Raw genomic sequence first — 22,340 nt, 5'->3', positions numbered from 1 at the left:
GGTATAATATATGTATGTGTCTCAATGTGACAGCACCTAAATTAACTAACCTTAATATTTAATACATGATTACCAGTCAAGATAAAGAGAGCACCCAATCGACAAGTGAATAAAGAAGTGTGGTTTCCCAAGCACTGGCAAGACAACAAGAAACCAAAAGCAAAGTAAACAAAAAAAGAAAGTTATTGAAAAGATAGAATTTGAATCAAACTGGAAGGAATACGCATGCTGGCTGCAAGAAGAACATCTACAAACTAGAAACTGATCTGGAGATCCACAGCCAGCACCATCATCATCATCCGCCCAAATGGCGCAGCCAGATTCACCTCCGCTCCATCCGAGTCTCAGCAGAGTGATGGGAGAGGCATGAGGGATCAAGCAGGAGAGCAGACCCCCACTGTTCGTCACCTCCGATGCTGCAGCAGCAGGACCACCAGGAACATGGCTCCATCTTCAGGCAGGACACAGCTGTACTCGCCCTAGCTGCTGAACATCTTCCATCTGTGCTTATGAGTGGAGAATTCCAAGCATTGCTCTCAACTCTGATAACAACACCCTCACACAAGAGGCTAAGAACAAAATTAACAAACTGGTTTAAATTTTGTAAAGTAACAGGGCTGATAGGAATAGAAGCATTTCCTATTGTGTTGAAAAAAACACAAGTGGTTCTAAACCCTCTCATACTGCACTTGTCAGAAAGCTCGACATCAGAAAAGACAACATCCCACAGTAAGTTAGTGTGAAGAGGACATTTTGTTGTTGAAACCCTGTCCTCTTCCACTGCAGCTTTCTGCAAGGCAGTCTTAACCGGAGGGCTGTAGAGAAGAGGATTCACACTTTGGAACCAGGTGACTTTATTGTGGTGAGAGACCTTGGGAGGAAGGACTGAAGAGCATGCAGGTGGGAAGGACCATTCCAGATACCGTTAACCATAGAAACATCAGTGTAGCCACTACTCGGTTTTATGCCAACAATGACAATGGGTTCCCAAACCAGTAGACGTCACATCTCACCAGGGAGGCCCCAGTGACTAAGCGTTCACCACACAATAAGATACACTGAACTTTCCACCTGCTTGGAACTTGGCATGTGGGGGGAGGGGTAGAGAGACCGCCCCAGGTGCTTGAGGCTGGGAGACAGGTGACCTCATTGTGAGAATGGCAGAAGAAGATTTGAGGAGACGTCCCGTTGCTACCGCTCAGACACCAGGTATAGGCAGCCAACGGAGAGAAACCTGCTCTGCTCCTGCTTGCCGCCATCATCATCCTCGCTCTTCTATTTTTTAACATGAGACATATCTGGCAACACCCTAAACATCAGCCACACCCCCGAGCCCGAAAACCAGAACAACAAGACAACTATTTTATGCCCAGTCTGGGTTCCTGACCTAAAGGCGACACCCAGCTGGGCTGTCAGTGGTGAGGAAAGAGACCAGTGGGAGCTGCTGTGTTTGCACACCGCCCCCCCTGTGGAGATGGCACCGCTCTGCCCGCGAGGTCAAGCCCACTGAGTGTCTCAGGAGAATTGAGGGGCCCATCATGACAGCGAATCTCACAAGGCAAACCCGGGACTGTTTATTTCACCATGCACATTTATAAACGAGAAACCTGACGGCACCCATCGCCGCTGGTGACGCCGCCCCAAGAAGGAATCTGCCACACCATCTACATACTGGGCACTCGGGAAATACCAGATAACATGACTGGCTAACCTTCTTTCTCCCACCTAATGACAGTGATTATAATAATGAGTGATGATGATATATTACGTACGCTAGCTTTTGAAGTTGTACCTATGTTTTAATTGCCCTATTAGTAGGTAGTACAGGACTACAATCTGTAGTAATGAGAGGAAATTTAGATTTTTTTTATGAGCATTGAATGTACTGGGGATTTCTAGATCCTATGTACCCCGGCTGTATCGCAGTGACCAGACATTCCACTTCTTTATGCAAATATAAAGTTCCCATAAAACCTCAGTCAATGTCCGAAAAAAGGACAAGATGGCCTGGAAGACACGTCTCACTGTGAAGAGAGCATGTAACCCAGCATTTGATACAACGTGATCCAAGCAGCAGGTATAAAACACCTGATATGTCCTGTTCCTTGTGCTCATTTGTGCATCTCGACCAGCGTTGACTGGAAACTGCCCCCACTGTAATCACAGACAGGATGACAATCACTCATATCCCGTATACAGTGAAACATAAGACGTTCATTCCCTGTATCTGCTGCCCATCTAAGACGCGTGGCTGCAGGCATGACGCTGTGCCAATTAGCCGTCAAACAGAAGCCTTCCTCCCCTGGCTGCATGTTGGAGATGGCCGTGTTTGGCTTTCATGGTAATCTGTGTGCTGCACGAGCTTCACACGGGTTAGAGGTCAGCTGGAGAGCAGCATGGACGGCCAGCTGATTTCCCTGCTCCATGAAGAGCTCGGTGCTGAGAGGCGCTTTGTGGGTTTTCATTTCATGCAGCCCTTTAAACATTATCGAAGATGTAATTGCTGCTGAGTGGCAGCAGCGCAGGATGGAACTGGATCCTCAGACTGATGCGCGCTCTAATAGGCCTGTCTAATGTATCGTCGATGGATCGACTGTCGTCTCGGCGGAGACGTTTCAGAAGGGATTCCGGCAGATGAAGGGAAAACAACATCACACGGCGTTGATGCTGCTGCGTGTGAGCCAGACTGAGAAAGGGTGGCCGGTGAAAAGACGCCCTCTTGTTGCGCAGCCGGGATGTGCAGGGGAGGATTTCAGGCCGGGATGAGCACAGACGAGCGGTTATACGCTTCGCACGGTCGCAGTGTCTCTCTCTCTCTCTCTCCCCCTCTCAGCCAATGTGCGCACGGTGACGCTGAGCAAAGGCAGGATCTAGTCCCGACTGCGCCGTCGTATTTAACACACCCACCCAGAACCACACATGCTACATGGGGTGCTGTTCTCTCACACCGCTGCACTCCTGGAGGCTGCCTGGCCCCGCGGGGAGGATTCCTGTCTCCTGTTATACCCGATGTGCGCGTTCTTATTCCGCTCGGGCTCGCGTCGGGTTATCAGCTACGGCCAGATGTGACAGAATTACGCATCCCGCCGAGGACCGCCGAGGTGGATGAGAGCGCACACGTCGGCTACTTTTGCGGGGACTTTCCCTAAAAAAGCAGTTTATTGCGAAGGAGCTGCACTCCCCGTACATTTCTATCCCACGTCCCAGCTGGTGCGCTGCTGCTGCTGCCGCCGCGCTCCCCCTCTCGGGACCGAGGCTGGACGCTGAGACCTCTGCGCGCAGTCGGACCTCCCGGACACACGCGTTTAATGGATCCACTTCCTCAGCTGGTTTCGGACCGTACTCACTTGTTCTGCACAATACCCGCGGGTCGACGGGAGCGGCTGTGCGCAAAGAATGTGGTTTTGCGCCAATCCAGCGCTGGTGTGAACCCACTCGACCTGCTCCACCTGGACACTTGCGGGTGATTTGTTTGCGCTTCTCGACCGTCGCCCGGACACGCGCGCGCACTGAGCGGAACTCTGATGTTGAAGATCCGAAGGCTGAACACTGAATCCTTCACTCAAGACGGCAAGTGACGATGGCTCCTACGTGTTCAATGTGTATTTCATCCGATTGGCGTCCAGTCTAATCAACATCATCAGCGATGTAGTCAGCCTGTTCATCTGCGTGCTGATCATTTGCAGTAAATACTCCCATCTGCTCAAGCGGGAAACCATGAAGATGATCCTCCTGCGCAAATTCCGGGTTCTGATCCTCATGGTGTTCCTCATCGCCTGCTCCATGCACATAATGATAGACCTGCTGCCGAAGCTGGAGAGGCACGGCAGCGGGGGCTGCTCCTGCTCCCACACGCCGAGCGAGGAGCCCCAGGGCTGGGGGAAGCAGCAGGGCTGGCCCAACAAGCACACCCTGCGGATCCTCCAGGACTTCAGCAACGAGCCCAGCTCCAACGTGTCCTCCCACTCCCTGGAGAGGAGCCCGGTGACGGGCGACAAGACGCAGGCTCTCCGGCGGCTGGAGCTCCACGGGCTGCGCGGTGACAGGAAGAGACAGTTCATCCAGGACGCCGCGTCGGCCAAGAACATGCCGGTGCAGGGTTCAAGGTTGCTGGCTCTCTATGAGCACCCCTTATATAAACGAGCCCTGCCACCTCTGACAGACGAGGACACGCTGTTCAACGTCAACACGGACATCCGATTTGACCCCAAAGCAGCAGAGGACCAGGCATGGTAAAAACCTGAAGCCTTTCCCAGCCAGCCTCTCACCCCTGATGAAACATTTGAATAATTTGTCAAAAAAAAAAAAAAAAACATCACATGAGAGGGCTTACAGCTCTGCCCAATCACCTTAGTCTGTGCTCATGTGCTGTTGCACAACACCGGTCACTCTTTACACAAAAACCTGAAAATCCTCTCTTTATTTTTCTCTCCCACCCACTCTCATTCTTTCTTCTCTCACTCCTCCTGTTCTCATCCAGGAATACTGAAGGCAACGTTGATGAGTTCAGCCCCACAGGGGAGCTGACAGCAGAGTCCTACCCTAACTGGCTCCGCTTCCACATTGGGATTAATCGATACGAGCTGTACTCCAGACACAACCCGGTCATCGATGCCCTCCTGAAGGACCTGGTCACCCAGAGGATCACCAGTGTGGGTGAGTCACGAGCGGAAGCTAAAAAACAACAGATGGGGTGACTCAATGGCAGCAGCAGCCGACAGGAGGGTTTGGGTGCACAGATGGAGGGTCAAATTTACACACGTCTTTTGGTCACACTCAAATCAAACTTAGCCCCAAGGTGTGTTGAGCTTTAAAGATGATCTTAGATGCTTTACAATGACACTCAGACAGATCACTTGCCTGCAGACGCAAGCAGATGTTAGTTTTGCTCATGGATTGAACCCGGGCCATAGTGGCTGCATAAGTTGACGGGGGAAGGGGGTCAAAGTACGAGAAAGGGGCGTCAGCAAAGTTGCCAGATTTGACTTGATGCCAAGTTGCCTAATCAGATCTCAGAGGAAGACAATCTTAAATATTTCTGAAGAAAAAAAAGTGGGTCACAAATATCTGTATTTAGACATCCATAAACAGACTTTATTCGGTTTGTTCTGGTGCTGAAAGAGGAATTTAGTCCTCCATGTTACAGTATGAGGCTGAATAGAAGAAACCAAAACCTTGTTTACAGGAATAAAATAATATCTGTAACCCTGCTCTGGCTCATCGTCTGCCAGAGCAGGGTTAGGACTTTTAAAAGGTTTCTGTTCCAAAGCAAAGACTTTGTAATCAAATAACTATGTAAAAAGGAATTGAAGCTATTTAACTAAGTGCCCTGTTAGCCCCAGTCGTGATACCCAGAGAGGAGAAGGAGGCTGAAAACTTTGCATGCTCATTCGAATAAGACGCAGCCCAGGTTTGTGGAGAACAGTCCAATTTGGCAGCGCTGAGCGTCAGTTCAAGAGCGAGCCAAAGAGGACTCTGATTCTCTGACTCTGATCAGCCTGCACACTCCTGCCGCCCGAGTCTGCAGGTATACGAGGGTGCCGCAGCAGAATGCATCAAGCTATAGATAACACCTGGTTCTCAATGCATATCACACAGCTACTGTACATTGGGGTTTGATTCATTTCAAATTCTGGGACTTTTATTTGAATCGGCAAACACACAGCAAATCTAGCTTCCGACCGTGGCGCCACAAAGCCTTAGCTGCAAGTGCAGGTGGATACCTGACGACGGGAATAATCCACCCCGGGGCGGTTATATGGAATCTATTCCTGCTTTTGTTTTTTTTTCTCTCTGGGGAGATTGTCTTCCCTTTTTGGCTCCGTCCAGCTCCCACATTCCAAGAGTGCTTGTCGACTCAAGGTCTCGCATCTGGCACTCACTGTGAAAAAGTGATTGCAGATTTCAGATTTATCTGCCAATGACAAAACTGTTACTGGCCTGTAGCTAAGATTAAATACTTGTCGGCCGGCAGGATTAACTGCTTGCAGAACTACCTGCGCTGCCTGGGTCGCTCCACAAAGACTTTCTTCCTTTCTTTTTCTGTCCTTCCTGCTCAAGAGCTTCCCTGTTTTTCCCAGATCTGCTCCCTCGTCTGTCGGCCTCGCTGGGTAGAGGAACGAGTTTGCAGAGTCTCCAGCCAGCTAAATACATGGTGGCTCAGTAATTACAGAGCCTTAACACAGGCCTGGGGCAGAATACCAATAAAAGCCAACAGCAGTCAGTTATTATCTAAACTTAAGGATAGGACTGCTTGGATGAATTTTGTACTGTAACCTCTTATGACCAATGTTCATCAGTGGAGACATAGCGTGCAGCAGCCACGGAATCAGATATGATATTACATATGATTTCAACAAATGTTTTGCTTACTGCGAGTGGAGGTTAACGTGAAACATTAATTTTCATGATCTTTGAACTGCCGCTCCACATGACTGAGTTCCTATCGAGTAAATTTAAATGACCCTTTATCTGAAGCGTCTCTCGACCTCCCCGCGAACACAGCAGGTGAGGGCAGCCGCACATCGATCCTTCCGCTTGTCATTTCCTCTCTGTAAACATTTGGCTTGTCCACATGATTCCCATATGTAGAAATAAATGAGAGAATTGATTGAAAGGGTTGTTCTTTGGCAAAAGGCCACCGACACGCCGTTTTCCAATCGATCAGCTGAAACAGGCGCAGATTGTTTGAGCTCTGTGTGTGGTCCTCGGCCCGGCCCCCCGAGCCCGGTCCTGAGAGAGCCTCTAGACGGCATTAGCATGTTCAGTAAGGGACCTGAAGGACAGAGGGATGAGTTGAAACACAGAAAGACAGCGAGCGAAAGAGAGCGAGACATCGGCGCCCCAGAGAATTCAAACAGAGGGAGTAAACAGCGGAGGAACAGAGAGCGGCGGTCGAGCACTCGCTGTCCTTCACCCTCTCTGTTTCCCTTCCCCGTCGAACAAACACTGTGACATCAGTGCTCCCTCTTTTCAGACAGCGAGCACACACAAATACGGACACGTGGACAAACACGCATCTACGCACACACGCACGCACAAGCTCGCATGTACAACAGTGCGCTTCACTTAGCCCGGGCAACGGGGGAATCGATTGTCTAGGCATCAGGTGTGCACTGACATGTCAGTGTCAGTCAATATCTCATTCAACGAAACAATGGAAGCCTGTGAGCAGATCAGTGTAAGCAGGCTCCTCGGGTTTGCTTTGCTTTGATTCCAGCTCAATGGGTATTTTATAGAAATAGATGGAGCCACACTAATGTTTAATCATTAAGTTGTTATGAAAAGAATCGATGGGGGGTCGATGCATACCCTGTGTGCGCATTGTAAATACTAAGAATGCACAACCTATAATTGCCCTGCTTCACTTTCATAATGATGTTTTTTTTTTTTTTTTGCACTAACCTTGCATTTTGAGCTGTGTTTCATTTCAGAGGTGTGTGCATTGCTCTGTGTTGCCCCCCCCCCCCTGCTTTCCCACACAAACACATCGACATTACAGTCCGACTGACCAGTAGCAGCACTGGGAGAAATCGGTGGCCCGTCTCAGCTTGCTGGTTAAAATCAACATGCAACTTTAGAACACATTCACATTGGGTTTTGAGATTCTGATATTTTATAGCTATTCATGTTCCGTGTAATTTCTGTGTATCTTGTTAAATTGTTGTCGACTGAAGTTGCGCTCCATTTTTTTGTGTTGGTCAGAGCTAGAGCTCCAGATGAACCGAACTCCAAACTTGAGCGGGCGAAAAAATCACTGGTATAACAAAGGAGGAAGCTGCCTGTTTTATTTATTCATTTATTGGTATAATTTATGAAGTGTTATTTAATTACTGAGATAAAATGTCGTATGATTGTTATAAATGTCCATGGTCAGATTGGCTATCCAGCTATTAGGTAATACCTAGCGTCCAAACCTTTGTGAAACTAAAATTCATCTCCAGTGGGTCAGTTTCTATCAGTCACTGTTGGCTTACATTAGCACGGCTCATTTCTTTCTTTCCACAGTGAGCTATGTGAAGTTTTGCCCTAACAGTAAATGCATTGTATATATTGTTAACAGCAGTCTTATCTGTTTGACTCCGGCAGCGATGAAGTCCGGAGGCACTCAGCTGAAGCTCATCATGACCTTCCAGAACTACGGCCAGGCTCTGTTCAAACCTATGAAGTAAGTTATTTTGCTCTTCAGCAGAAAATGCATTTTCTGCTTCACGTGTGTTAAATGAAAGTTTCCTGGAGCAGCGTTTTCCTCGGGTTAAACTGCCCTCACTTCTTGCCTGCTCCACCAGGCAGGGTGGCCTGCGTCGGGTTCACCCTCTTTGACAAAAGGCAATCTCTTTTGCATCGCGTTAAACCTCGAGTGCCATTTCAGCATAAAACTCCGACCATGCAGCCTTGGACTGACTCCCTTTCTCGCGTCCCGCCAACTACTCATTCTCCTCACAACATCAATCTCCTTTCCTCATTCTCCTCTCTGGCCATATATCAGATTGCTTTCATTTCAGCACAATCATGATATCAGACCGACGGGCCCGACGCCGTTCTGCTGTGTCAGAGCCAAAACGTTAAACAGGCTTTTTCACCTCGCGGGGCTTTCAGGTGACACATCACATCCTTCAGTCGCCACGTTGGAGGTCGGCCGGCCCTCGGGCTACAGTGACTTTCCTTTTATGACTGATTCATCTGATCAATTTTCTGTGTTTTGATGTTAAAACTTCTTGTCAGCGAAATGTCACCGCCTTGAACACAAGCGGACTGATCCTACAGCCTGTGATGCTCTGAACACAATGCACTCCAAACCAAATCACAATGAGTTTGAGGTTCTGAATTGGAACTTTCAATGGATTACCTCAAATTGTTTTGCTACAGGCATATGGCTCTTTATACAGGGGTCATATGGTCATGGAAAACCTGGAAAAGTCATGAAAATTTGTTATATTCCTATTTTTATGTCGTTGTGCTGAGTTTTAAACAAATTTTACAAATTCATATGCTTTTAAAGAAATACGCTCAAAATATAAGTAGGCATACTTGGGTTTGTGTCATTTAAGGTATACTGTATGCCTTGGAATTTTCATTGTTGGTTTGAATACTACATTTTGTCACTTTTCCGCGTATACACAGAGGTTTCACAAAATGTTAGGTCATGGAAATGTGGTTTAAAGTCATTGAAAGGTCATGGAAAAGTCATGGAAATGCATTGGTCAAAATGTGTATGAACCCTGTTTATAGTTGTGATATAAGAACATCCAACCCTGTGAACTAAAGCATATCATTGATGTCTCACATAAAGAGGTGAAAACAACATGTTCCTGTTCTACCTGAGCCTACCTCTGCACACCTTGTAATACACACTGGCTTAACTGGTAGAGGAGATAAGTCTCCCCAGTGGTAAAAAAAATACCCCGGTAGATACTGTGAAATATTTGATTAATTCACTTGTTCTTTATCCACGCTGTCATATTTTAGAAGATAAGACATCCCGAGAGAAGTGCTCTTTGCTTCTAATCCCTTCTCGATTGGTGGATTTGAATGTCACCCGTCCTTTGTTATGGTGATTGTGATTTAATTGTGGGTTAATGGTTTTCTACGCAGGCTGTTGTCTGGCCCCGGCATATAGGCCTGGGGAGCGGGGTTAAGCCTGTGGATGATAGGTAGTAAGGTTTTCAGTGGGAGGAAAGGCTATTTAGAGACTGGCGTAATTACCGCTTCAGTCGTACCACACTAAGTCAGGCCAGACGCAACAAGCCTGAAATCATGCTGACAGGCCGAGGAAGAGGAGAGATGAGAACGAGGTGAGAGGAGGGATAAAGATCTGAAAGAGGAGAGGTTTGCAGTGTGCGAGGGAGGAGGAAGGAGAGGTGAGGGGCAGAGGACAGGAGGAGACGGCGAGGGGAAGGAAGATAGAGACCGACGAGGAGACCCGGGCGGAGAGTGCTGTCAATACACGCACAGAGTGGAAATCCCACAGATTATCTCGGTGCACTGCCTCGAATTTGAACCCAGACGGAAATGTGAAATGACATTTTCGGAGAAAAGCACGGGGTGATGGGTTTGGATGTAAATCTGTTGCTTGACAGTTGGGGTTGTCAGAGCCGCCGTGATGTTTGATAATCCCAGAAAACAGCAAGAGCTTTTTCATTCCCTGTTGCTTGAATGCACTTGACTTTAACAAAATAGGGCAAGTCATGCTGGCATGCGTGTGTGGCGTGTGTGGCGTGTGTGTGTGTGTGTGTGTGTGTATGTGAGATTGTGTGTGTTTGCTCATTTGGACACTAATCAAGGTCTTGACAGATTTGCACATTCATTGTCATTCCAGCTATATACATCATTGCAGAGATCACACACACGTAAACACCTGTACGAATGCACCCTTGCACATACACAAACACACACACACACACACACACACACACACACACACACACACTTAACACCCAGCGTCATCCCCTCTTTGCCAAATCTGCTGGTGTGTTTCTGCATGGTGCATCAAAGAGACCCAGGCTGAGAGATCAAAGGCTTCTCCGGCTGTGCTCTTCTGCTCAGCTCCTCTCAACTCCTAATGCAAATGTGTGCCAGGCGATCAGGCAGCGAGGGGGAGGCGGGCAGGAAGGCATGCACGCGGCGTCTGGGTAGCCATCGACCCTCCAACCTTCCATATCTGTGGAAACCTGGACTCTCGCTCCTCCGCTCTATCTGGTTATCGGGCCCGCCGTCTTTTTAACGCTCTTAGTATTCTCCATCATTCAGCCGCGCTCTCTGCAACTCGGTCTGTTTGTTTTTCTCTCGCACAAGGTCTTTACTGAAAAGCGCAGATGAAGAAATCCATTTTCAGGCTTGCCCTATTAACTCCTCAGGTATTCTCTCTTCTTTCTTTTCCTCTATACCTCTCAGAGAGAGAGAGAGAGAGAGAGAGAAGAAGAGAGAGTGATACTCTGATACTACAGTCAGTGATGTTGTTTAGTGATGGTTCCGCTTTATGTGTCTGTAAAGCCTCACACACCTTAGCATGATGTGTAGGAGATTTAATCAGCGCCTGCTCTATTGAGACACCACGAAATGGCTCACAACACCTGTCCACTATGATGAAACATAGATGAATCAGCCCATTCAACTGCTGTCTGCGGTTCACTTTTCCAGACTGGAATAAACCCAGTCTTAGCAGGTCTAATCTAACTCAAGGCCTGTTGGGCAACATTTGTGAAGACTAAAGTCCTGGTGAGATCAGAGAGTATTAATGGGATGGACCCAAAAAATCCCAGTTGAGTCCCAGCCCTGTGTTGCCTAAGCAGACAGTTGAAAAACATTTGGATCCTGAATAATACTCAGTTTGATGACTAAGCACAATTATCATCTTCGTCATCCTCTGCATCCTGTTATGCTTATGGCCGGGATTGAATTTCAGCATTTCCATAATTTATTCTTTCTATTCCCATAAACAAACGCTTTGCACTGTTTTGGGGCATTTTCTAAACATGTGGGTGTGTGCTAAAAACATGGTCTTCGAATAAACGCCTGTGGAAGTCAAGGTACAGGGGCTCAGCTTGTGAAGATGTGGCTTTCTATTCTGAATCAGCGTGTAAGGAAATGACCACGTCATCTGCATGCATTTGGATATTATCCGGCAGAAGATAGACTATCTCTTTAAAACCTGAACTAGAATTACTGCCTCATGATTATTTGTATGTAGGTCTCCACTGATCAGTCAAGTCCCTGTTTGAATCCATGTCTGTCCAAACTCATATAAAATCTGTAGTGAACCCTTAAAAAGAAAGAAAGTTCTTAAGTCACAGCCAAATGGGATTTATGGGGTCACAGGGAGCTTGACCTTGGACCACCAAAATCGAATCAGTTCATCTATCAGGTCAAGTGCCAAACAACAACATATTACCTCAAGAGAATGGGACAAATGGACTATGGACAGGCAACTAAAAAGCGTGGTACTTCCAGCCACAGCTCTTGCCGACTCTGAGGCATAAAACAGGAATAACTAGTCAAGTATACTCTTGATCCTTACTGGTTGTTCTTGTAAATCTTGTTCAGTGTGAGCCGAGCAGTGCCCCTAGTTGTCCCTGTCTGGTTATGTATGAGATAGAGATAAGGCAGAATCCAGTTTTGCCTGAAAGGTGGAACTCTAAAGCCTTGCGTGCTGCTAATGAAGCTTAACGTTACTTCCAGTGCACAATGTTTGATCTTCGATTGATCACGCTGAAAGTCCAACCCTCAGTTTGAACTCCCATTGGCTAACTGGATACCATGTAGCAAAAAACAGGGGTCACAACTGTGGCCATCACCAATTAAAATGGAAGCACTACAAGGCGGAGTGGTAGCCCATAGCGGCGCTCTGTAGCCCTGAAGAAAGAAAGCGTTTGAAAAGGTACAGTCCCTTTGAAAAGGTACAGTCCCTCTGGGAGGACCACTCCAGCAACAAGACATTTTGTACCTTCAAAAGCTAACCCTCAAGTTCAAATAATACCACATATACAGTATATACATGTAGTGCACCTATTGCTGTCAGAAAGGTCCATGTTCCTTTTAGTGCAAATAAAGAGGTGCACTTAAAAAAACTTAAGGACATCTAGGGACCTCTGTTACAATATCACCTGCAGATATGTAGCCGCTGAACGGTAGGTTTGAGTCCCAGCTGTAGTGTTGTACTTTCTGAGCACTTTGAACCTGAGTGTCTTGGCTGTGAAAACAATCTTTTATTTTCCCGTCGGTCCTTGTCTCTTCCTGCCGTTATGGCTCTGAGCCGGAGAAGCTTGATTGCAACGTTTTGCAGTGAAATTAGTCTCCGAGCACACAAAGCCCATTAGCTGACGAGCGCCGATGATCGACGAAGGAAGGCGCGATGATTGATATAATGACGGTCTTCCGTTTCTTCTCGCCTCGGCTTAATTGTGTCGCTTGTCAATCCGACGACTCTCGGCTCGGTCACATGGGAGCGTTGTCGCAGATTGGATATCTGCTCTCTCCGCCGCCCCTCCCCTCCGAGCGATCCATATCGGTGGCGCGTCGGGTCCCTGACTAATTTTTGATTGACACATCGGGGAGGCAAGAGACGGGAGGCCCATGATGTCACATCGTTTGTGTCAATAACATATTGACGGGAGCACAAACAACAGCCTGGAGAAAAAAATGTCCGTATTAAATGTGAAATATGAGTGGGGAAATTGGCTGCATGCGAGTGTTGATGCTGTTTCATTAAGCGGCCTCAGCTGTGGGAGGTGAAAGAATAAGATTGAGGGAGCTTTGTGTGGAGCCGGGGTGGGCATGCCTTAACAAAAAGCCTTATTATCCCGTCTAAATTTGCCTTTGAACAAGACAAACAGTAAACACAGGGAGGCTGATGAGACAAGGACAATCCAGCCCTTGTTCCTGTATGTTGCCTGGCAAAATGGACGTCAAAAAACACTAACCTCTATGTGGACGTGCCTCTGTTTTCCTCCCATCATTCTTTATATATATATTTTTGCTGGGTTGGTATGTCGGTTGTGGGCTCGTCTGCATGTGTGCTTGTTTACTGTGTGGTGTCGCACTCACAAGGTCTTCTGTGCCTGTGCTGCGACTTTGAGTCAGAAACTAAAGGGACGAACCGGCCTCAGGACAAGTCCTTCAGAGTGCAGATGATGAGTGTGTCTCTGTCTGGAAAATACAGGACGTTCACAGCAGCTCAGTGGCAGGAGCCGAGGGCCGCGGCACCACGTTAACCCTCACGCTGCCGGCCCACGTACCTGGAAGCAATGCAACACACACATCAGCGGGCCGCGGTGAACCGTGGCATAAGGCGTTGAAACACAATCACGTGGACATGTGCAGTACGTGTAGTTATTACAATCTATACTGTACACGCTTGCGGCATTAAAGTAGGTAGCACATCAGTGAAATCCACAGTAAATGCATTTGCATGGATTACATGCTTTTAATTCAAGGAAAGTTTACATCTCATATAAGCTGTTTTTTAAACCTGCTCACACTACACCCCAATATTAGTGTGTATTGAAAAAAAACTGTCAACTCTCAGCAATCCTTCCACTGTCACAGTTCAGTTTCTCTTAATCAAAATGGTGTGTTTACATCGACTGCAAAATACAACGCAGCGTGCACGTGCTCCGCTTCTTAGACTCAAGAGCTGTGAATAATAGCAGAATATTATAATCGCTTGTGAAAAAAGCATTTACTGACCTCAGGACAGGTGTCTGTTCGGTTCTTTTCTGCGCCGCCACCTGGCTCTGGCTCGGTGGAGGAACCAGTTGAATAATTAATCTAAAATTACAGCCACTGCGAGACGTGTGATTTAGCAGCGTAGCTCTCTGCTTAATGTTCTGGCTGTTTCCCCCTGCGCTATAATTGTTTCACCGGGGTATTATTGTCTGCCCTACAGTTTGTGCCGACGCAGAAATTAAAGTGTTTACGGCATATTTTGTGTTCAAGTGCTCCGTTTGGAGGAACTGCTCGCTAAAGCGCATGTGTGCAGCGGGTACGTGCACGCACACACACACATCAGTCATCACACGTAGTAAAGAAGAGATTTTGCAATAGCTGAACATGTATTTCCGTGTGCAGCAGAGTGATACATATAATCAAATGGAGCCCTCAGGCCTGGTAATCTGACCCCCTTTACTGTCTTCCCTGCAGAGACTGTGACACACTGCTGGTGCACCAGGATCATGCAGAGCACATCTGCACTGTTTTCACCCAATACACTGTGTGCTGGCCTGGCTGCTCCCAGCATGTACAGAGAGATGAGGATTTAAAAAAAAAAAAGACGACACAAAAGTGGTGAAATCCACCCACATGCTGCCGAACCTCCGTCATATAATACTATCAGCACTTCTGACTGAGGCTGGATACCAAGCTAAGAACACCTCTATTCATCGCTAGATAAATAGGTGAAAGGAGGAGAGGGGGGGACCTTGCAGAGCACTGTTGCTAGGGCATGCTGAAATGACAGCCGTGTCAGGGAAGCATCAGAGAAGCAGACAGATTTCCATTGGGCTGGACTCACATAATGGAATTTTTTTCAAACATGCTCATTTTGTTTCTCTTGAGATGATCTGTATCGTAAAAGGTTGTCTGCTACCAAAAAGGCCGAGGCCCTGAACCTGGTCTTATACAGCTCCTATGAAAAGACAGAGTCACATTATTGATGAATCGCGTTTGCAATGGTTATTATATTTCTATAAACAGATTATACCTGTGAATACGCAGACTCAGGAGGCGGGGGACAAGGGCTTCCTGGTTTGCGTCTCTAGATCGACCAATCACGTCTGTCATTAGCTTCAGTTCATGTTTAACTGCATTCATATGCCGATAGCTGGCAAATATGTCATCTGGAACTAAAACTTATTTTTTGGTGGAGAAACGTTTGACTCGTGTGATAATAGAAAGTAGCCTGAACGTAAACAGTGTATCCCAGATATCCACTAAGCCCCAAATTATTGGCCATTGCCCCCAGAGGCTAGTTCAGATGATTGCTGATAGGCTGTTACATCGCTACATAACAAAACACATTATAGATGAGAAACATACTTGTCTCAATCCATGGTCTTACAGGACAGAGATATCTCCCGTTAGCTTTGTGTGTGTGTGTGTGTGTGTGGTTTTTTTTTATGGAATATTTAGTAATTGAAAATAAAGGCTAAGCCGCCTCACCCTGATTAAAATCTCTTAATATGGGACTGAAGTTGTCGTGGTAATGGAGAGCAAGCAGTGCAGACCTATGGCCCGCTCTGCTATAGGCAAACATGCCATGAGCACTTAGTGACAGAAGCTTATGCAACTAATCTATGGACCAGTGGGAATAGAAAAGAAAAAAAAAAGCTCCACATAAGGAAGTAGCTCACTCTAATAATCTGTTAATGTATTGTTGGCGTTCTGCCATCCCCTGTAATCAGCCACCATGATTTATGTAGGATGTAGATATTAGTAAGCCAGTGATGTTTTCCTCTGGAATATATTCTGACGCTCGGTGCCATTTTTAATCAGTGTGGTTGATTAGCATAATCATTAAGTCTGACAGTTCTGTAAGATGCCGGCATCAACTTCTCTCCTTTCTATTTCCTTGAGACTTAAAAAAACCCTCCACATCAGCATCCATTCATCTCAGGACTTCCTCGCGTGCTGCACTGCTGTCGCTGCAAGTGAGATCTCAGCGTGCACGTGTGTGAGAGTGTGTGCACGTGTGTGCACGTGTGTGCACGTGTGTGCACGAGCAAACCTCTCACCACTTTCGACAAACTGTCACGGCATTTGTACTGCAGTTGCCTAGGAGACAGAACGTGGTGATATTTTGGGTTTTTGCATGATGAACAATGTGTATTTGTATCTCTGTGTGTGTGTGTGTGTGTGTGTGTGGTTGTGCGTTTGCTCCTCTGCCCGTGCATATGATACGGTTGTGGTAAATTCCATACAGCGCGCTCGCTCAGGCCTCTCCAGGAGCCGAAACGTCTTGGCGATGTTATCAGTCATCTGCCCCCTTCAGGTGAATGTTATCAGCTCTAATGTTGTGTTGGAGGAGCGATAACACAGTGTTGCAGCCAGCAGAAATGACAGAGCCAGCATCCAATCTGCATAGCAAAGCCTCGGAGAAATTCCTCTGCCATCTGTGTGTGTGTGTGTGTGTGTGTGTGTGTGTGTGTGTGTGTGTGTGTGTGTGTGTGTGTGTGGAAGCTTGTGTGTATGCGCCCGAGCGAATGCCAGAGCTGCACACACACTTGCACAAACTTGCATGCATTTCAGATGTGCGTGCATGTGCCACGCGATTTCTCTGCAGTCTCAGAGGCAAGTCGTTCCCGGGTCGTCACAACTGCAGTTCATCGTGGATGGACTCCTTCATTGTTTCTCAGAAATAATGAAAAAGAGGAGCTTAATTACTCGCCCATCAACGTTTCAGAAAAAACCTGATCCAGCTCCGTGTTTCTTTGGGAACGTGGGCTTTGATACCATCTGTCATCTTGTCTCTGTGCCTCGAAGGAGCCGTCAGTCAGAGGCACGCTGTAGTCTCTGCCCCGGGCACAGTGCACCTCGACAGATGATGTGACAATCACCGCAGACGTTGAATCATCGGGGCTGCCGTCCTCGTCGAGGAGAGGAGAGGAGAAAAGAGGCGCAGAGGGTGTTTCATAACTGGAAATGAGCCTTTTAATGTCGTCTGAGCGTCAATGAACAAAGGGAGAGCGGGCCGGTGTCACGTGTCCCGTGTTTATTATCGCACACTCCAGTTAAGTGGAATCACCGGCTGCTTTACAATGCAAAATATTCCAGAGGCCAAAAAGGAGCATTAGGGGAAGTACATGAAGCTTTCCACACCTTTCTCTGTGTGATCCCACCTTGCGCGCTCCTTTCCTTTGGCAACTTCATTGCATTCTCACTTGTCGGTCATTCACTCTCAAGATGTCTAACCCAAACAAACCAGGTCTTGTGAACAAAATTCACACTGACTCACAATGCTCCGGTTTGCTGGACGGCGTTTAGGAAACCTGTCGTGTTACGAGGCTAGACGTTCTTGGCAGCAGAGTGAATCTAAATAAATCCAACCGCAGCCCCTTTAACGTTTGGCCAAAAAGCATGGACTCATTTACTTTCTGCGCTGTTTATACCAGTTTAGGAGCATGTGAGGAAATAACAGAGCCCTGACGGCTGTTTTGTTTTTGCTCAGCTGCCGGCTTATCAGACGTCAACATCCGTCTTCGTGTACCATTCAAACCTGGCAGTTTCTGGGTTGCTCCCTGCAGCTGGCCTACAGTTTCACATCTTAAAAACAGCAGAGCGCTTCTCTTGGAAGAAACATTTTCACTGGTCTAGGTTTGGTTATTTGAGTCTTAAAGTTCAGGCCAAAGAAACTTGAGTTTGGTGAAAGGGCTCCCAACAGGTTAGGGGTAGAGGTCCCACTGTTTTCATTGATCAGGATCTGAACTTACAGAAAATATACAGCGATTTGAGTCCAAACACATATGAACAACGCAGCAGGAGATGGGTCTGGGTCAGACACGGGGACAGGGACATTTCCCGAACCTTAATGACGCCTGGGTAGATCATGTATTTGTTGCTGTTGTAGGTTTTTTCTGTTTTTTACAGAAGATTGACATCAGCTTTCATCTTGAAATCCTCGTCAAAACTTGTTGTGTTTCGAAGTTGACATCCTTGTCAGCGTCTTCCTCTGGTATGGCACCGCTTTTTCATCTTGAAATATTTGTTATTCCTCCAGTTTTGCCTCCGTCGTTTGTTTGAAGCTTCATCAACACGCTGCTATATTCGATCATGAGCTCTCGCTGACATTTTCCTGACATTTCGCCGGGGGGCCGAATGGGAAGAGCTACGGAAAATGTGCATTCTCATATCCAGTCGCTCTAGAAATTTTCAGGAAAATGTCTAGAGTGCATAGGGACAATGTGATTTGATTTATCAGCAGGGCAGAAGTGCACTGCATGGTGTAAACAAAGTCAGTGCTTTTTCATGTAAGAGCGAAGTCTTGGAGAAACAGCTGTGCTCTGTGGTTCATGTAAAAGACACTGAATTTGCTTTGCTGCCACAGAGAGACGCAGCTTTGGTTTTACTGAAGTATCGAGTGCTTTTATAGTTCGGTGGAGCTTCAGTCTGGTCTGCGGAGCCGAAGATTTCCCACTGTGATCCCCCTCCTTTCTTTCTGTCTTTACCTTCACTCACCATTAAAGCTCCCGCTCTCTCCTCGGCGGTCCCCACGGCAGAAAGTGAACCCTTTTATAAGCTGCAGTTAGTGTCAGGGAAAACACCTTGGGGGGGGGGGGGGGGTCATTAGACTGTAATGAAGCAGGGGGTAAAACACCATGTTCACCCGTCGCTCTCCAACATTCCTGATTGTCAGGTTTAATTATAGCACTGCGAGGTCTCTGGGGCGTTTTTTTTTTTTTTTTAACAGCGTTTATCTCATTTCTTCAACTCGCCCTGCACCTCTCCCTTTCCAACAGACGGACACTCGGTCTAATTAGGCTCCCCCCCCCCCCCCCCCCCCCCGAAGGGCCGGCCCGCTCTGGGAGGCATTCCGGAACGTGGCGTTATGAGGGCATGTTGTGATAGGTAATTAGCAAACAGCAGAGAGGCGACTGGGTGTCACGGAGGGAAAGAGGTTGTGTGTGAACCACAGCTGTCGGCACTCTGGTTATGGTATAGATGCGGATTAAACGGCATCTGCTCCACACTGGCGAACGCTTCACGAGCTTGATTAGAGTAGAAAGCTCCGTTCTTACAATTCAATGTTGCAGCCTGACCAGTGACTTCCTCCTCGCTGGAAAAAGGAGGATAGTCAAAATAACTGATGCAACCAGCCTCAGATGGGGAGATTAAAAAGCCTCCCATAACGCCCAAGTCTCAACATGAACTGCCGCCTCACATGAATGGATAGAGGGTGGGAGTGAGGCTCTGCACTCAAACAGCACCGGTCGTCTTGGAAAATTAACACAATTTTAAAACGACGACAGCATGTAATTTGTTTCACCGGGGTAGTGCTGCGTAAGTGGCACAATAATGTACTCAGACCGAGTTGGCTATTTCTTATCGCAGCGTTTTTAATGTGCTCTATTGGCACGGAATGCAAATGTACTCACTGCTGGAACAGAAAAACATTAGGTAACAGATTATAATTGACTTAAAGAGCGACTGTTATGGAGCGTGACAGAAATGACATCAAACACAGTGATGCTGTGTTTGTTCTCGAAATAGATTACTCAAGAGTGTTCAAATAAACACGTTATTTCGTTGTGAATCACTCTATTGTTTGACATTGTCGACGGCTCTAAGAAGCATTATTCGTAAAATATTTTTTGTGTGTACAAACACTTATGAGAGTGTTTTTTCGCTGATGTTTGGCCACTGGGGGGCAGCACGACAATCTGTAACCTGCGGGCTGTGTATAAGGATGGACGTCATGACAGCTTGAACCCTGAAGCTTCTCGAGCACCCCCTGCTGGCAGACCGCAGTACTGTTCCCACCTCATCCATGTTAGTGGATAGGACGTAGGCGTTGTTGGATGGGTCTTATGCTAAAAAGTCTGCGTCATTTGTCATTGTACTACTTTTAAATTTGGTTGAGAAATGAGAAATTAGCAGCGTCTTTTTTTGGTCCCCAACACATGAGACAAATATATTTGATAATAACTATGGGTTTGTAACAGCAGGCGAGACCTGTCTAATCATTATTTATGAAATTATTAGTAAAAAATCGAAATAGATTAGTGCAGCTTTAAATGTTGTGCAATTAATCATCTAGAACAATACAGTATAATATAGATTTCCTCATTATTTTTCCTAAGATATTGTCTCATAAACTTGCAAAACACTCGTTCAACATCAGAGCCAGTTGCAGCTTAACAAACAACACTATTTGAATGCTTTTTGTGTGTGTGTTTTTTGGCCGTCACATAGCATCTCCCCAGCCCCACAGATTATTAATGTCAGTGGAGTGTGGATAAAGAAAGGATAAAGAAACGACCATAAGGTGGGGCTCACGAGGGATTATGATTTGTTGTTGTTTGCACAAAAATAAAAAAGGGAGAGAGGGATGAGAAGTGACTTCAGCATTGTTGGGCCCGGCGAGGAGAAAGCAGCTTGGCAAAATGGCACGGATTAGTGTGCTGGGAGAGCGCACTTCCCTACCAACTGTGATGCTGTCCTGTGTGCTCAGTTAAGTCAGCGTTGGGCGGGTGGGGGGGGGGGGGGGGGGGAGCAGGGGAGCGGGGGAGGGAGGGGAGCGGGCATGCATTTGGGCTGTTTGTCCAGCGGCTTATTCAAATATGAGCTTTGGAGTCTCAGTTCTTGTCCAAGCACGAGCTATCTCCAGAGCAGGGGGAGGGGGGGGGGGGGGGGGGGGGGCGTGGCTGCCTCGTCATTCAGGGTAATGATCCGATGAAGTCGTCGCCCCGAGTGAGATACACCTCTGTTCCCCCACGTCCTCCCCTAATCCCACGCTCATGAACAACTCAAGCACGCGGCGGCGGCGGCGGCGCTTAAACATGCAGCACGCACCGGCCTGAATATGAGAGTGCACCTCATAATTCATCAGACAGACTGAAGAGGGGCTCTCACATCTGTCGTACCATTTAAGGAGACATTAAAAGCAGTTTGTTTGAGCTCTCGGCCAATATCCCCCCCCCCCTTCATTCTGCAGAGCAGAAATGGAGGAGCTGCAGTTGAGTGCAGCAGACTTCTGAATAAAAAACACATTAAATATTACACAGATCTCCTTTTCTCCCCATGCGTTCCCCCCTTTTTTTATATTCCTTAATTAAATCTGCACGAGTCTTTCATGGGGGGGGGGGGGGGGGGAGACACAGGAATGTTACAGTTGGATTTGCTGCTTCGTGTTTGGTTGATGGAACACAGCGACTTGTGACAGTTTGTGTCCCGATGGCCAGTTCGCTGCTGTGCGTCCCTCTCCTGCTTTACTTGCAGTTTCTTGGCAAAGACATTTTACTGCATGTCTCTGATGCGGACAGCCGTCAATAGACAAAGGACTGAAGCGCGTATGTGGCCCCTCGCAGGATCGTAACAAACATTCAATCCAAATGAAGTTACCAGCCCTGGCTTATAGGACTTGGCAATACAGCGAAGTCAATTATAACCGCAACATCATTTTTTATCAATATCAATTAAAAAAAAAAAGGCCCAATAATGCGATTTGTTGCTCATGCATTGTGTGAGCACTGTGAGGAGGTCACACACTTAATTGATTTTTAGAATGTTTTGCTGTTTTTGTCACTCTCAGCTCTTAAAGAAGAGTTTAAAACCAGAACCTTCACTGGCAAGGATCGGGCTTTAAACCTTAAATAATGATTCATGTGACATTCATGTGAAATTTTATAATTTTTCACCCAGCCCTACTTGAAACACTGCTTACATGCCCGGGTGTACACTGCAACAGGCGTTTGATCAGTGTTATTACTCCTCCCGACCTTGCTGATAGTGAATAGATCCCTCACTAATAGAATTTCCATGTTCACAGGCTAATTAGCGCTTTCATATCTTTGGGAGGATAAACCTGCGAGTATGAGCCCATATCAAGTATCCCACCTCCGTTCCTTTTATCAGCACCTTTTATTTCTCCTTTCTTCTCCCCCTCATTCTTCATCTTCCTCCCTTCTGTTTTATTTCCTCGCTCACCTCCTTTGTGACCCTCCGTTGGCCATTTCCCGTGTCCCTCTGTCCCTTTTCTCTACCCTCCGTCACTCCTTTTCACCATCACCCCGTCTTACCCCCAGCCACACATCTCAGTCTCTTGGTCTTGTGGGAATAGAAAGCGGGAGGAGAGCGCAGCACTCACTCGCTCCTTACAAGACCCTCATCTTCTCATTTTCTCCCGATGTGAT

At 47.1% G+C, this 22,340-nt stretch overlaps 1 protein-coding gene across 1 annotated transcript in view; it reads left to right on the top strand.

Annotated features, from left to right (window-relative positions):
• Positions 1-2,906: 2,906 nt before the first annotated feature.
• Positions 2,907-22,340, top strand: part of fam20cb (FAM20C golgi associated secretory pathway kinase b) — a 50,113-nt gene continuing 30,679 nt past the window's right edge. The window contains exons 1-3 of the mRNA XM_062413937.1: positions 2,907-4,232; positions 4,481-4,656; positions 8,089-8,167. Coding sequence (XP_062269921.1) covers positions 3,718-4,232; positions 4,481-4,656; positions 8,089-8,167 — 770 coding nt within the window. The 5' untranslated portion in view covers positions 2,907-3,717. The remainder of the gene's footprint in view (positions 4,233-4,480; positions 4,657-8,088; positions 8,168-22,340) is intronic.

Source organism: Platichthys flesus, chromosome 20 (genome assembly GCF_949316205.1).
Source record: "Platichthys flesus chromosome 20, fPlaFle2.1, whole genome shotgun sequence".
In the NCBI taxonomy this organism is placed as follows: domain Eukaryota; kingdom Metazoa; phylum Chordata; class Actinopteri; order Pleuronectiformes; family Pleuronectidae; genus Platichthys; species Platichthys flesus.
The sequence above is the reverse complement of the archived record's forward strand: the minus strand, read 5'-3'. Positions and strand labels throughout refer to the sequence as shown.